The sequence below is a fragment of the Parus major genome, chromosome 3 (genome assembly GCF_001522545.3).
Source record: "Parus major isolate Abel chromosome 3, Parus_major1.1, whole genome shotgun sequence".
Classification (NCBI taxonomy): domain Eukaryota; kingdom Metazoa; phylum Chordata; class Aves; order Passeriformes; family Paridae; genus Parus; species Parus major.
In genome coordinates, this window is record NC_031770.1 from 81,086,701 (window position 1) to 81,103,760 (window position 17,060).

At 35.7% G+C, this 17,060-nt stretch overlaps 1 protein-coding gene across 4 annotated transcripts in view; it reads left to right on the top strand.

Moving 5' to 3' along the window:
* Nucleotides 1-17,060, top strand: part of PHIP (pleckstrin homology domain interacting protein) — a 105,584-nt gene that overhangs the window by 1,302 nt on the left and 87,222 nt on the right. For all 4 annotated transcript variants that reach the window (XM_033512940.1, XM_033512939.1, XM_033512941.1 and 1 more), the window contains exons 5-6: nt 9,425-9,575; nt 9,688-9,786. In XM_033512940.1, the coding sequence (XP_033368831.1) occupies nt 9,425-9,575; nt 9,688-9,786 (250 nt within the window). The remainder of the gene's footprint in view (nt 1-9,424; nt 9,576-9,687; nt 9,787-17,060) is intronic.

The following is a 17,060-nucleotide window of genomic DNA, read 5'->3' on the forward strand; positions in this document are numbered from 1 at the left end:
GCGCTGAGGGGCCCTGCGGCTGCCCCCGGGCGTGCCCCGCTGCTGAGCTGCCTTCTGCGGATCGGGGGCTTTTATACACCACTTATCTGGTGCGTGGCTATAACCGGGCTTGCCGGGGCCACATCATAAATTTGACTTAGGTGGATTTTTGGTTTGCTAAATTTTAAAATTACCTAGTGTGTGCTTTTCACCTCGGGTTAGATCAGTGATAAAATGTTGCTCGAAGCGATGTAGCTCTGGCTTAGCAGAGAGGGGCCTGGATTTTTTTTCCTAACATGCTGTGAACTGCAGCAATTGGGAAAACAGCAATTAAGGTGTATGAATTGTGTCTGTTAGCAACTTGTTGCTGGTATTGTTTTCATTGCAGGTACATTATTATATCATTTAGTCTCTGAATATTTAAAACGTTTTAAGAGAAAGATTGAGCCCTGTTTGTAATGCTCATCAAGGAGGGATTTCCCTTGCTGGTTGCTTATAGTAGTTCTGAACTCCAGTAACTTCTGAAACATAGATATGTTGAGAACTTTTGAACTTGCACAAAAAGAGACAGGACAGTTTCTATCTGTAAAGCCTTCGATAAAGGCTGCTGCTGTATACATTTTTTTAATTCTATAACATATTGCATTATGGAGCATAGGTATTTATTGTGGTCAGAACGGGTTTACTTACAGCATTGCTTTTTTATGTAGCAAGAGTTGCACTGGCACAGGCATTTTCATATGTATGGGTTAATTGATAGCAATTAACTTGTGGAAAATATAAGAATACATACCAGTACTTCTGAACTGTCTTGAAATCAAATATGAAGAAACTTAACTGGGAATTTAAAAGTGCATGATATATTATACTATTCTTATTTACTTGTTTATTTGTAAGCCTGGAAGGCCGTTTTACCTATTTCAAACAATGGTAGGAGTTGCTTGGTAAAACTTAATAACTTTTCTCTTTTATCCTATAAATTGTAAAGACTTGGATGTATAGTTTTAATGTAGCATGGATTTCAGTTTCTTCTATATAGTCGAAATATAAAAGGATGTACAGAAAGAAAAAGTGAGATAAAAATACATTTTAAAGGTTGAAGTAACAAAAGTTGGTGAGAAATAAGTTCATTCTGATCCTTTCCAAGAAACTTCTTTTGTTTGTGGAGTGCGGGTCAATACCAATTTAGTCAGCATAGGTAATGTAATGACATAAGATGTACTTCTTCAAAACTTGGACTTAACACTAGATACTTAGATTTGGAGAGGTGATGCTTACTAGGTCCTTTCTCTTTTCCTAGCCTTCTGTCCATAACAAAGTTTCCTTAGACTTCCTAATAACCATTTCTAAGTGCTTTCCCAGCTTCTCCCTACCTAGATACTGGGGGGGGGAGGTATGTGTGTAATTAGTTACTTTATTCTTGATGCTTCTCTCCATCCTGTATTTGTTCTTGCCTCAGCTGTCAAAGCTGTGTGAACTTTGTATTACTTGACATTTTAGCCATGTGAAAGCTGGCACGGAAGTGTATTTGCAGCATTAGTTACATTTTGTACAAAAGAAGAGTTTTCACTGTTTCCTGTTTCATTAAACAAAAACTTACATCTCAAACCAAAGCATCCTTAGCTCTTGAGATAAAGAAACAATATTAGTTCAGTCATTTTTTTTAAAAAATCTTTTCAGCTTTAACATGCCGACTCTTCCTTCTCAAGATAGCACGTTTTGCTGTGTTTTGATACTGCTTCTCAGACATGAGTGCCCTGAGCTTTCACTAAACTTTGTAGAAAGGTCTGAAGGGATAAAAGACAAAAAGCTAAAATTACCAGTAAATGTAATGTTAGATGTCTGACTTTTACTCTGGGAGGGAATAAGGACTCTGTGTAACTGGGATGGAATTTAATTGCAACCTTCTCTTTTATTGTGTGCAAAATCATGCCTTTTATTATACCTATATTTTTAATATGGAATTAGTTTTTTATATATATATATATTCAAGATATGATGATGTTTCTGATTTTTTAAAGCATTTATTTAAGAATTTTTATTAGAATTAACTTTTTATTATTAGTCTGGAATTCACAGCCCGAGATGTTTTATTTCTGTTACTTAATTTCTGCAAATTATGTTAAATCTGGTGCAATTTTTGTTGCTTTCATTTTTCTGTTTGGCCAGTGAAAATAAATGTTTCATTTTCTTAAATAAGCTAATACCATGCTGTACATGCTTGTAATGCTACAGGAAAATACATGAGTGCAGTAATGCTGATCTATTATGTTCTTAAGCGTTTTTTCTTGAATTTCAGTATTCCTATGTTATATTTTTCAAGAGTCACCATGTGTGGTACAAATCACTTGAATATTGCTTTGGTAGTGTAGGCTTTTATTTCAGAGTGCTAATCTCATTCTAACGTTGCCAGTATTAAGATTTCTTTCCGTGCTATAACCTAAGATCCTGTGAGAGTTGAGTCCCTGGTAGGCCACTTCTAACAAGGGGGACTCTTCAGTAACAAATTTCAGGATGTTTTGTCTTCTCTTGCTTTTGTTGTGAAAACTTGTGAATTGTAAGATAGCTGTTTTTCCCTCCTTTTGAAAGATGGAGGGTTTCTCAATATGAGGGACAGAAACTGAGGGATTTTAAGAGTTAACAGCTCATTTTGGCAGAGCAAGGCAGCGGCTTGAATTGTTTATAGAGTGTGGATAAGGTGTTTTAAGTGTTGTGTTGCATTTTTAAGCTTTTCAACACCTTTGTTAGGGCCTTTGTTACAGAGCAAGCTTTGGTGCATCATTTGACTCGAGGGTAATTGTTTTTTTTCATGTTGCAGTTTCCCTATGGGTGTAGCTGTTCTAATTGTATGCTGTGGATGAAAGCTGTGCGTTTCTGCTGCATCCTTTGTGTAGGCACGAGTGCTCATCCAAATGTGTGGTTGTTAGTTGGATGAGGCAGTGGAACTGTCTGAATAATGAACAGTAATTTTAAGATGGCTTCAGCTCTTTTAGTGTGATACACCATGGGTCTTACCACCACCATGAGGGTGATGGTAGGAGTGGGTGTGGAGGGGTTGGAGAATGTGTTGCAGTTGCTTCTTTTGGGAGCAAAGTAGACTTCAGCTGAGTGGAACCAACTGTTGAGATTGACAATTTCTAGCTATCATAGAGAATGTTGTGGGAGTCTTGTTTTTTTTGTTTTGTTTTTTTTTAAAATCTTCTATGGTACAAGCATCATAGTGTAGATGATCACAACTATTTTGTAAATTTTCTAATCCAGAATATTAATGTAGTTGTAGTTTTCTCTGTTGAATTAGAATTTTATTCATGGTGGTGATGGTTGAGGAGGGAGAAGGCTGGGACTTCACACCAAATAGGATGGTATGTTTAATAGACAGCAAGTCTTGGTCTCAGGAATTGTTGATTTTTTTTTTTTTCTGACATTTTGTGACTTTCTCTTCTCCAGCCCACAATTATTAAATGTTATTTCAAGTGAAAGTTACAAAACGCTTTTTTTCAGGCCATTTGACTGTTCTTTTTTTTTGTGGCGCAAACCTAAGTAAAGTTACAGAATATCTGTGGGACTGGCACACTAAGTACATTGATACTGTGTTTCTTTCTTCATGTCGTAAAGTCTTCTAGGCAGAATTGTGGTTACTATTTAGAAATTCTGTTTCTTAATAAGCAAGCAGATAATAAGTGGTTTGTTTCTGTAGGATAGATTGTTCTGTAAAGATACTCAAAGAAATAGGGAGCAGAAGTAAAACTTGAATTGAATCAGAGAGCTGCTTTATCACTTAGTTTTTATTAACAGTATTTTGGGGACAGTCTACAATATTTGGGAAGGTGTTCTGAAAAACTTGGCACTGTGGCTAAGAAAACCTAAGTATTCTGATTGTTATTCTTAGCCAGATTTTTGGTCTCATTAACAGCACTTCTGTTGGACATATATCAACTTAAATGATTTCCTCTGAGTTCTAAAAGACAAGTGCTTGTGATCTACAGACTATTCCTATAGTTGAGAACTTAGGTTATGTTAAAACCTCTCTGTTCAAACTCTTATATTTTGATATGGTGAAACGCTTGTTGTTGGTAACACCACACATTTGTTTGTTGCACAGATAATCAAGGGAATTGGCCAAGCCAACTGTTTTGTGCTAGTTCTTTCTAACAGGGACTAAGAAACACTGTTGAGAGATGGGATGAGGAGGAATATCAAGTTTCTAAAGTGTAACTTTCGTTTAAAATACCCCAAACCCAACAAAGCCCACAAAACTTTAGGAGCGAATTTAAGAAAGGCAAACAGCTACAGGTAATTTAACAGTAAGAGGCACAGCTGAACATCTTAGTTTATAAGGCAAAAAATGCTGCCTCTGCTCACACCTTCTCATGTAGTAAGCTTGCAGCACACTGTTTATACTAAGGCTTATCTACTCTGGCCTCACACCTATTAAAAGCATTAAATAGTTGAAAAAATAGTGTCTTCTTGGCATGGCTGGTTTCATATAGACATATTTAATTAAAGTATAATCTTACAGTAAAATATTAGGCATTCTGATTGGAAATAGTGGTTAAATATTCATATAGTTTTAGCTCAAGCAGAATTGGAAAGCATACAACAAATGAGTATGTTTCGGGGAAAATGGTTCTCCTGCACTGTTGGTTGTCCTTACCCTATCTCCCCAGACCACCCCCACCTCCCCCTAAAGAAAAAGAAAAAAGGGAGTGAGAATTCTTCAGAGAAAACTACTTGCATTTCATTGCAATTCCTAATTTTAAAAATGATAAGGCAGTGGCTGGTGATGCTCTATTAGATTGATGATCTGATATAGTACAATTACTGTAATTCAATTTGGAGCTTGTTTTGGGTAATATACTGCATAGCAGGATAGTTAAATTGGGATAGCTGCTGGTGTTAGTAAGACTGAGCTTTCATATCTTGGAATATAGGTAGCTGACTGAAGTAGGTTTTGTTGTTAAATGTCCTTGTGTGGAAATGTGTTTTTAACCTGGTAGTTAACCATGTTGACTGTTAGCAGGGTAAGGGGGGGGAAACTAACAATTTTTGAGAGAATGTTTCAGTGTGCAGAGTATTTGGAGCACTAGAATAAGGCTGTATTTTACTTGATGTCTAAAACACTGGTGGTGAATAACTGCAGTATGTATTACAAATTTAACTCAAGAGTCTAGGTCAAATCACGATTTTTTTGTTTCATTCACTGTGATTCTAATGCTGAATTATACTGCAGAGTCATGCAGAATGAAAATAGAAGCGCTTAGGTCTATTTCAAAGGTAATAAAGATTTGTATGTTAGTCCAGATAGCTGTGTAGCTGCATTTTGTGTATTCCCATGCTGCTTGTTTGGAATAGGTGAAGTTGGGGGTAGTTGCTAAAGGGAGAGGTTTGAGGGTAATGCTGCTTCTGATTTTCTAGTAAATAATATTTATGCTTAAAATCTGAAAATTTTGTACTTGCTAACACAGTTCTAGTTTATGTAAATAAATAGTAATAGTTAAGAAATGTTAACATATGTGAAAAGACTGTGAGAACAAAAGGAGAGTTTATTTTGCCTTAAAAGCACATCTTCTATGCACTTCTTTTGGAAGAACAGAGCAGAATTAGACATTGAAGAAAGTCTAATAGGGTGAGGAATAAAAACAGCTAGAATTTCAGCTAGCGGGGACTGGCAGAGAAAAAATCCTTCTCTTTTTATGCTGTTTGACATCACAGTTTTGGCATATAATTTTAAAATTCCAGTCTGTAGAGTCCAGTTTTCACTTTCATTTAGAGTTGTATGAATTTTAAATACTTGTACATATGTTATTTTTTTCCTTTTGCTTTCCTTTTTCCTCTTGGAATCAGAGATTGATATCAAACCAAATTTATTCTATTTTTTCATTCTGAGTTGTGTTGAGCTTTTCTGATTCTGACAAAGCTTCTAAAGTTACCATTGAAAGAAACATTTATTTATTTAGTTTTGTCTCAGAAATTTGACTTGAAAGGAATCTGGATGTGGATTTTTTTGGTTTGTATATATATTTTTGTGGATTCTAGGCTCTTTTTGCTGTTTATCAGTGCAAGAATTGTTTTCTGGTAGGCTGCACTATGGAACAATCCAAATAATTTTAGTTTAATGTATTAAGTAAACTTACCTTGTCCTGTCTTGATTTCTTGCTACCAAGTTGTTGTCTTCTCTGCGATTCTTATTTTTCCTTTTTCAAAAGGGAGAAATTGGGCGAATTTCTGTTACACAGTTTTTGAATTTGTGACTTCGGCTACAATAGTCCCACATACAAATTAGCACAGGAGCAGACTTCCTAGAGAGACAGTCAAAGCCCCAAGCCTCTTGCTGTTTGAGACATTTGGACAATGCTCCTAACACCATACTTTAACTTTTGGTCAACCCTGAAGTGGTCAGGCAGTTAAGTAGATAAAGAATATGTTTGTTTGTTTTTTTTTTATGAAGAAGAAATTATGTCACCTGGAGAAAACTTAATTAATAGCCTATTCTTATTAAGTTATTCAAGTTCCACATTTTATTTGTTTGTAGAAGAAGAAAAAGAAAAGGAAGAAAGCAGTCCAAATAAAAACTTTGTTAAATAAGTTTTCCTATCTGATTTTATGGAGAAATCTACCATTTTATTTAAGTTTCTTGTGGGTACTTTAGCTTTATGGAGGAAAATGAGAGCTAAATGTTGACTGTGCATGGTTCATGAAATAGCTCCATAAGCTTCCTGGAACTGACAAGCAAACGTTTAAATGGGCAATGCCACTTCTGTTTCGGCAAAGCGTACAGCTCGCCAAGTATTGTTGAATCAGTTTGTTAATGAGCTGCTTCAAATGCTGCTTAGTAGTGAACTATGATTATTTAGACAAATCCTGTGAAGAAGCATCACACAACTACTGCATAATGTAGCATAAATAGCTCTTTTCACACAAATGGACTTAAATGAGAAGAGACTGTAGTGTGGGTGTAAGGTATATATTGAGCTCCTTAATACAGATGATCAAGAAAAAAACAGATACCTCTTATCAAAACATTTGCTTTAAAAACTGCAGGAGGAATTGAGACTACCTAGTTTCTGCTAAATAAAAAGTGAGCACATGGCTGATGACAAATCATGAAAAATATGACTCAGGATGTCAGCTTGCTGTAGTTTTGGAATGTGTCAAGGATGATTTTTTTCATTTACTTTAGATTTTATGCATTTGTTAGGTTGTGTAAAACTGTAGGGTCTTGAGCAGGGTAAAATGACAGTTGTGTTGGGTACTTAGTTGTGTTATTCATGGTTGAACCAAAAAATCCAGTAGTTATTAATATTTGAGAGATGAATTCAGATTCTGCAGATGTAAATTCTGGTTTCAGATGCAATTAAGCGAAGATCAGTGTTTATTAAGCTTTTGTGCTTCTTTTGATAAGAGCAGAGGAGAACAAAAACTAAGGAAATGGATCAAGCTGTTGATGGCAAAAAATCTATACAGCTTCATAAATTCTTACGGCTATTTAGATATTTTAGAGCTCTCATGCATGTATTTTGATTGTGATTTCTCCTTTAAGCAGAAAAAAGCATGATGATTTGATACTCTGATTAATTTTTCTTATCATAATAATTCTGAATTATTTTTTGCCACTCTTCTGTGTGTCTGTCTGACGACATTGAATTTGGCAATTTTAAATTAACTGACCTTTATGTTGAGCTGCAATTTTATTTAAGTAAAATATAATTTTTAATATTTTTTTAAAGAAAACCTTTTTTTTTTCACTTGTCTGAATTTTGCAGGTTATTTAACTTTTCATTTATTATTTAACTTATTTAAACCAAATTCAGACCACTTGTAAGGTTTTCTAGAAATGTAATAAAAGCCACAGAAGGAAAACCCTTCTCTCTAGGAAGCAGCTAAACGTTTGCCTGCTGATGGGAAGTAGCAAATGAATTCTTATTTTGCCTTGCTTGCCGTGCAGATTTTGCTTTACCTATTAAACTATTTTTATCTCAACCTACAAGTTTTTTCTCTTTTATCTATCTGATTTTCTCCGCCATCCCACTGCAGTAAGAATGAACAAGTGGCTGCAGGAGGCTGAGCTGCTGGCCAGTGTTAGACCAAGACAGGAGAGAGAAAACTTTCCCTTCTTCACTGGGAGATTGTGGTGGTGGTAGGAACTACTGGTGTAAGCAAGGTTTTTCCAGAACCTCAGTTTCAGACTTCAGCACTCTTTATGTTAATAAAATGCAGGAGTACATGAAATGATTGTGGTGTGTCAGCAAGATACGGGCACATTTGATGAAGAATGAGGTATATTCTGTTAATTGGGTGTAATACAGAGACATCATTCTGCCTAAGTGTCAGTCAAGACCCCCTCTAGTTACAGAATAACAAAACGTCACAAGCTCTTTCTTCAGTGTTTTGCTGTTTTTTTCCTCTTCTGTGAAGTAAAACTATGAAGATGTATTTTAGGCTTTATGAAGGATAAAATGACTACATGCCAAATTCTGTACAAGAATTTGAGAAAACTGAGTCTATTTTCCCTCTTATTAATAATTTATTATTTTAATTTTATTTTTGGTTATAGTCTGAGTTGACAATAGCTTATACATTTTAAAACTACTATTTTTTAACCAAAAGCCCTGTATCAGTAGGATTTTTACTGTTGTCACATGCATTTCAAAAGCGTTTTTCCCCCTTGTTATTTAAGACAGTTTTCTGATCTAGAATTATAGTAGTTCAAAAGAATAAACTGTTTTTATCTGGCAGTCACTAAAGGTGGTTCATTGTCAAGTTGTGAGAAATTATGTTGCTGATAATAGGAGCTTGTTTTGGTACTGTGTAATTATGTCTGTTAAAAAAACTTTTTGGGTTTATAGATGTGATAGGGAAGACATAACAATTTAAAAATTGAATTACTTAAACCAACATTTTTGTTTAAAAGTTATAGATGTAAAATAAATCAAGCCAGTTGTGAAGTTTCGAGGTGTTTTAACTTGGGTAAATCGAGGCAGAATGTTTTTGCATTTTCTTTTACAAAGCTATATTATTTGGTGTTTGTAATTCTTGAAAGAAGTAAATGTTCCTGTCTTTACAGTGTTTGTCTCATCTTTATCTTACAGTAATTTAAATTGACTAGATCACTACTTGAATGTAATTTTGAATATATACTTTACAGTTTTTTTTACTGTGATTGTAAGAGAGCTTATTAGTGTATGACCAACTGTGCCTTGAAGTCAGAAAGTAGTAAATACCAACAGTTCTCAGTACAAAGTGGCATGTGCTGAATAGAAGAATTAATTAGGACCAGCTGGAATGAATTATTGTACTTAAAGGTCATTATTTGTTTTTATTCTTTACTATCCTATAATTTTCTTAGGAATTTGTGTAATAATGTGGGGAGAAAAGATTAAACCAGTAGTGCATCAAAAATATTGTATTCGTTCTCAAATGTTTTGTTTGCTCTTTTATATAATAGGTAAAATACTACAGACACTTGGCACCTGATCACTTGCTTCAAATATGCCATCGACTTGGACCGCTTCTAGAGCAAGAAATTCCACAAAGTGTCCCTGGAGTGCAGACATTATTAGGGGCTGGCAGACAGTCTTTGCTTCGTACAAACAAAAGTATGAAAATTTCATGAGAATTTTGAGAGTGCTTGATATTTCATACCATTCCTGTGGTTTTCATGAAAAAGCCCATTTGCCTTCATTTTTTGGTGTGATTTTTAACAAACAGGTTGCAAACATGTTGTATGGAAGGGATCTGCTCTTGCTGCACTACATTGTGGAAGGCCTCCAGAGTCCCCTGTAAATTATGGCAGTCCACCTAGTATAGGTAAGTCAATTTTATTCTAGCACTGCCATTGTAATACCTAACTCTCAGGGTGATTGGTTACTATGATGGTGAATGATAAATAGCAGTTCTGTTTATATTTATCTTTGTTAGTGTCACATACCTTACCTTTAGTATTTTTATTAAGATGCTGTGTTTCTCTATCGTAAAATTTTCTCGGAAGTTAATTTTGTCTTTGAAGTATAAAATTGAATAATTAGTATTATAGGGCAGCAAGGCCTACACCCATTGTTAGGAAGTCATGTAGACTGGTAATGGTTTCCTTTGGAAAAATTTGAGTCTTGTAGAAGTTATTAGTTTTGCTCTCTGGTCCATTCAGTAATTTTGTAGCTGTCCTTTAGCTTGCTGTGCTGTGTCATGAAGGATGCATGTGCTGTCTGTATTATTAAAAATCTGAAAGCTGGAGGTCAGAGGTATTCCAATTTTTATTTTTAAGCTTTCACATAGTCACTGAAACATTTGTTAGCTTTCATGTTTTAAGAACAAGAATACACATTTGTTTGGTTGCTAGGAGGATCAAGATGTGATATTTTAGAAGATTCTTTAAGGAACACTGTTTTTTTTTGTGTATAGAAAAATGAGCAGAATCACTGGCGTCTTTTCATCTTTCTCTATTGATGTCCACTGAAGGGGGAATGATTAAGACCAAATTGTCCATGTGGATTACACCAGAAAAGGAGTAGTGGATATTTTTACCAAAGCAGTATTTGCAGATAGATGTGCAGTGTTGGATTAGAGCAGGCAGAGAATATCCAGTTGATTGGTTCTGGATCAGGTGCAAAGACAAAAGTTTCTGTCTTGGCAAAAAAAAGACTGCAGATATATTTGGGAACTAATATATAACAATATATGTGAAAAAAAAAATAAATATATACACTACATATAGTGTCAAGGCATAAATATGTAGGCAGATGCTATTAGGAGTAGAGTTTTTTTAATGTGGTAACCTGTCATGGCAATTTTTCAATCTCTAAACTACTTTTGGAGGCTTTTGGTAGCCTCTAAGTTTTTAATGAATTTAAATGGATACATATAACATATATAAAATATAAAATCAAGAAAGGTTACTTTGGACTATTTGTATTTTTTCTTAAATTGAACTCAAAATCAAATCTCAAAATACACACCATTACACTTAATCCAGAGAATTATAGTTCTTTTCAAACAGCTGAAGCAGAACCATGCTACAGCTAAACTCTCAGGTTCAGTGCAGCCAATTTTGACTTGGTAGATGGCAGAGTATTTAGTATCCTAGTAGCATTTCCACTTTAAAGCACAAGTTATGTGTTTTCTGTATTTCTGTAGATGGACTTGGTTTTGCTTGCTGAACTCCTCAGCTGGTATTATGTGTATTGATCAGAAGTGGTTCACTTAAACGCTGATGTAGCACCTGCATCATTCTTTGTGGTTTTGCTTGGAAACACTAGTTTCATATTCACTTAGAGGGCATTTTCTGTTTTGTGCTCTAGTGTGTAGGAGAAAATGCTTGTTGCTGGTTAGAAAATTCCGTTCTTGAGTAACCACTCAATAGCTTGATGATAATAATCTTGGAGAATCTTGGGCTATTTTTGCAAGGTGACTGTAGGACTGAGCTTTTTAATAGCTAAGGTTTCTTTAGTGGTTGCTTAAATTGTGAACAAATTTTAAAATGCGTTGGAGGAATCAGAGTGGTTGAGGACTGTTTTATGTTGTACTGCAGCTTACAGTGCATGGTAGCTGGTGTACACTTTTCAAATGGAAGAAGATCAGTGCATGAGATGCATGGTAGCTGAAGTTCAAAGAAAGCTGTAGAGCTGCTGTGGTAGTGAAATGAAATGTTAAGGAAAATAACTTTCAGACTCTTTTTAGAGAAGAACAAGTCAGGCTTTCTAAATAAATGTTATTTTTTATTGAACCTTTTGCAGAGCACTGAATGTTTGGAAAATTACCGTTATTTTAAACACCACTTTTTTCATGACCAGTAATTTCCTTTTCCAAACATTCATGTAAGTGCTGGTAACTGAATGTTTTCAGCTGTGAAGTGTATTTGAATTTTTGGGATATTTGATTCAGAGCTGTATGCTAAAGCGTTTACTTTTGATTTATCTTATTCTGTCTACTCTGATCTCTCAATAAAATAAGGAACTAGAATAACACTTCTTTTATACATTGAATTAGAATTTTTTTTCTGTTTCCTTAAATAACTTCCATCTTTCCCCTGGGAAGACTACATTTTATGTGAAAAAAAAAAAAAAAGTTAAAACTAGTATTCAGGCTGTATGTATTTCAGGTGGATAACCTACTAATGCTTGAGGGACAGAAACAAAGACAGTGAAATTCTGTGTTGTGCAGGAAAATTTAACTTACATTTCAGTGATTGTGCAAAATTGTTAATTTATTTCCTAGCCTGATGAATCAATGCAGGTATGGTGCTGATTGGGGTATTATTTAGAACTAATTTTGTGTATGTTATGCCAACTGCCTTCTTAGGTAGCTGGTTTATACCAATTAAAATAGATCTGTACAAATACGTGTTTTCCCTGAAAACTACAGAGTATCTGTAGAACATAATGAAGAGAAGTAGAACTTGAATATGGAATAGTCTTCATCCATTTGCTCTCATTTGTGCATATATCTTACAAAAAATTACTGAAGTGCTTAAGAACAAAAGCAGATAGGTCATATGCTAATTTGTTTTGTTAAAGGTCTCAGTGAATGTAGAAAGAGAAAAAGAGCTCTTTTTCAGTAATTTTTGGGAACTGCTGAAAAAGGAATGAACCTAAGCATATACCTTTGAGAGCTTTGAGCTCAGAACTCTTGGGAAAGCTCACCACTTGGGTATGAGGACCTGAATGAGACTGGCTGTTTGCCCCAGACAAAGAAGATCTTTTTTCCTGACCAGCAAAAATATCTGCCTTTCAAAATTAGTGTTTCATGGTTTTGCAGAGTAATCAACCTCAAGAAAAGTTCTGAGCTATTTTACACTTTTTTCAGTATGTTTGTTAAGTGGTACTGGTGTTTTGGCTGTAAAGAGAATATTAGGCTCTGAAAGCAGTGTAAAAGTCTGTTTTTAGAAATACAGTAAATACTTTAGGCCTAAAAACTGGTTTACGTGTACTTTGTGCAACTCTATTATTCTGTTAACTATAGGAAGAAATTAAAGGAAACTACTGCATTTATATTAAAATTTCTGTGTAAAAGTTACATTTTGTTATACATATTTAGTCAAGTCTAGAGTGAATTATACTAAAGTAAATGAGAATAAATGAGCTGTAAAAATCATGGACTTTGATCCTAATATAGCCAACCCTTTACTTATCAGTGGAACTATATAGTGAAAGCAAGTAGGGTATTACTGAAGTTAGGGAAGTTTGGAAATGTTTGAGATTGTGTAGCTTTCATTTGTTTTTGCTTTCTTCTTCTTGAAATATCTCACCTCTTACTACTCTGAAGTAGAAAGAGCTGGCAGTTGCTTTCACAAGCAAATTAATATTGTATGTGAAGTTTGAGATGTATATAGAATTTTTGTGTTTTCAGAAGACTCCAGTTAGGAGCTGATATTCTTTTACTTTCTTGATATGACCAGAGACAAGTTCTGGCTTGATAACATAGTGAGCTTAATCATTTTACTTCGTTGAGTCATCTCTAAGTTAAGAGAGTTGGAATACTGTATGGAGCTCAGAAGCTGAACAGAGAAATAGTAGAGAGTTAAAAGTCAGTTCAGGCAGGTTTGTTTTTTGGTCTTGGACGTCTTTGAATAAGGGGGAAAAGAAGGGAGCCTTCAACAGCACCAAACTGAATGCTTGATACATTCAGACTTAGTATCTTGGAGAGTGAAAGGAGTTGTCTAGCAGTCTCTACTATTAAACAGCTCTGAATTCTGTGGTATTCATTAGAGGCCTGTCTAGCCTCTTAAGTTAATGAAACTTGATTCAATAAGGGTAAGAGTTATAAGTGAATGATATCCTTTGGGTATCCTTCCAGGATTCTTCTGAATCTGGTTCTATTTTTGTGTGACTGGAAGGGGAATGAAGTTGGATTCTGGTTTTCCCATTAATTAAATACAACTCCAGAAAGGAAGAAAATGAAAGATTGTGTATGGATTTTAAAAATGTAACTTACATATGTTACAAAATGAAATTTGATTTATTACTGGCTAGTGGATAAGGCAGATTACTATGCCCCATCTTTAAGGCATATTCCATATTCAAGTAATGTAAATGTAAATAAGGAGATAGAATTGATCACTTTGGTAAAAATAGAAAGGAGAAAGAAAACCAAGTGAAAAAAAAAGAGGGCTAATACTGTCATATCTTTCTGACCCTCAAATTTATCTTCCTTTTAACAGATTTCTGTTTTCCTTTGAGCTGCTTGATCTGTTTTGGGTGGGGAATGAGTTAGAGAAGTCCTGAAACTTTAAAGGCATTCATTTGGAACCTGTTGCATGCCTTTTGAGTGGGAGAAAGTCTATACTCTCTTGTAAGGTCCACTGAAAACTCCCACCACTTCACTTCCATTGACTTTATTTGATTTTTACACTGTTCCATGGGAAACAAAACAAATAAGGTGTTTTTGACTTTGAAGATGTGTGGTTTTGGGATTAAGGTTATTGGCAGCAGTGAATTTTGACAGTAGAAGTGAGAATGGCATGTTTTTTCTCTACCCCACTTGCTTTTTTAAACTCTTGAGATTAAAGATCCTGAGCAGTATTTTGACCTTCTTTGGAATTCTGTGATTCTGCAGTAATGGAATCAGAGTTCTTCTGGCAATAAATCTGGTGAGGGATATGAAGCAACTCATGAAGAGTTTTTACAGGTCTGTCAGCAGTAGGAGGAACAGTAGTCCTGCTGCTGACTGGGGCAGGGGACCTGAAGCAGGATGAGAAGGAGACTGTAGAACTTAAGGTGGGTCCTCCTCTCTCTCAACCTGTTAGGACAGGAAAAGACAGGTATGTGGTGAAGAGTTCCTGGTACTGATCTTAGAAGGAGAAATCACGCCTGACTAGCCCAATAGCCTTTTAAAGGATATGAGGGGCTTGGAGATTTGGGGACAATAGTGAATGTTATTTATCCTGAGTTCAGCAAGGCTTTCTGAATAGACTCCCATAACATTCTTAATGACAAGCTGAAAAGATATGACACAACTTCTGGGGTCAAAGGGCTGTGATCAGCAGAGCAAATTCCAGTGACTGGCACAAGAACCAATCACTAATGGTGTACTCCACAGGCTGGTGCAAGAGCCAGTATTGTTCAACATCTTCCTTAGTAATTTGGATGATGAAATAAAAAGCTTGCCTAACAACTGAAATCCAGGAGTAGTGAATGATTGAGGAGGACCTTGACAGGGTGGAGAAATGAGTCAACAGGAATCTAATGAAGTTTCACAAAGAGAAGATCAAAGGCCCTGGGAACCTCATGTACCAGTGGATACTGGGGGTTGACCTGCTGGAATGCAGCTTTGGAGAAAGCTACGTGGCTGTCCTCGTGCTGAATGTGTCAGACACAAATGTGGCCTTGCACATAAAACTAGCGGCATCCTGGGCTGCTGGAGGCAGTTCATTGCCTTTAGGTTGAGGGTGTTCTTTCCCCTCTACTCAGTGTAAATAAGATCACACTTGAGTGCTAGATCCACTCCTCAGGAAAAGACATACATGGACAGTCTATAACTGTTAACTGGTCTCTCAAAGGACCAGAAAGATGATGAAGAAATTGAGGTATTTGTTGTACAAGGAGGAGCCGAGAGACCTGGGCTTGTTTAGCCTTGAGAAGAGAAAGTGTGGCATGGGCAGGATGGTGGTGGTAATAATGGTTTTAAATACTTAAACGGGAGCATGTGATGAAGATGGAGCCAGATGCTTCTTACTGGTGCATCATGACATGACAGAGGTCATGAACCAAAACTGAAATAGAGCAACTTCAACTTAAACATAAGAAAACAGCTTTGGGGGGTGGTAAGAGCTCTGGCGCAGGCTTCTCAGAGAGATTGTGAAGTCTCCATTCTTGGAGGCATTCAAAACTGGACTGGATGCAGCACTGAGCAACCTGCTCTAGCTGACCCTGCTTGAACAGGGGGCTTGGAATACATGATCTCTATATCGGTTCCTTCCCACCTCAGCCATTCAGTGCTTGGATGGTAGTAGACCACTTCAGTCTTGGAGGCTGGTCATATTATATGAATATGAGCCCAGAAGCTAGAAGCCACTTAATTTTGTTTGGAACCAATTAGTAAACAATTGTTAGCAACTTGAAATTATAAAATTTGTGAAAAAGTTTCAAAATGTCAACAAATTCACAGCTTTCTCAGACACTGGTGTTTACTGATTATTAAATATGAAGAATTCTGATTTTGAAACTAGAATATCATTCGGGAGTAACTGGTGGTTTATCATACTGTGTTGTGCAACAACCACTTAGTAGCATCTGGTTTTTTTAATCTGTTTTCAATTTTATTTATTTATTTTTAAAATAGGACCTTATGTGTAAGTAAAAGACGGGAATGTAAAACTAAGGTAGTACTAATTTCCTTGGTCAGCCAAGCATTGGATAATTTTTTCAATGCATTGTCCATTTCACAGTGCCCTTCCAGCAAGGAGCATGCAATCTATTCTGTTGTTTTCTTCTTTGCAACCCTTCCCTTTGTTGGCTGACTCACTGTAAGGCCCAACCAGCATTCTCTAAGGCCTACTGGGATAAAGCATCATCTTCCTGCACTCCCTTATGTAGTTTGTGGCTCCCACTGCAGCTGTTTAACTACTTATACCTTGTCATTCTTCATGTGATTAACAGCTTTGTTCATACTCATTTGTGTGAGGCCGAGCAAAGACAGAAGACTGCTAATATAGCTAAAATGAGAGAGATTAGACTTGCTGTCATAGAGAGTTCTAAATTCATTGTTTTCCGGATGCAGTTAAAATCAAGCTAAATAGGTTAGAAACTTGACAAGTGTTGATGTAACAATTGTTATACAACCAAGGGCCAAAGGCATTATTATGAACAGCGAGTACCCTTTTGGTACCCTTTCTCATCTTGGCTTGGACAAGAAAAATCAACTTCATTGTTTGAATACAGGAATTTTTGACACAGATATTTTTGATTTTTCCCTGTACTCTGGAAGGGAAAAAAAGGCTAATGTGCTAGCAAAGTTTGCAGGTATTTGGAATAAATAGTGGGAATTGGTCAAAGAAATCAAGATAGATTCTTGGCACTTGGCCAAGTTGATAAGAGTAAATGTAAAGGTATTTAAATGAAAAGAATATTAAAAAACAAAGGTGGATATGA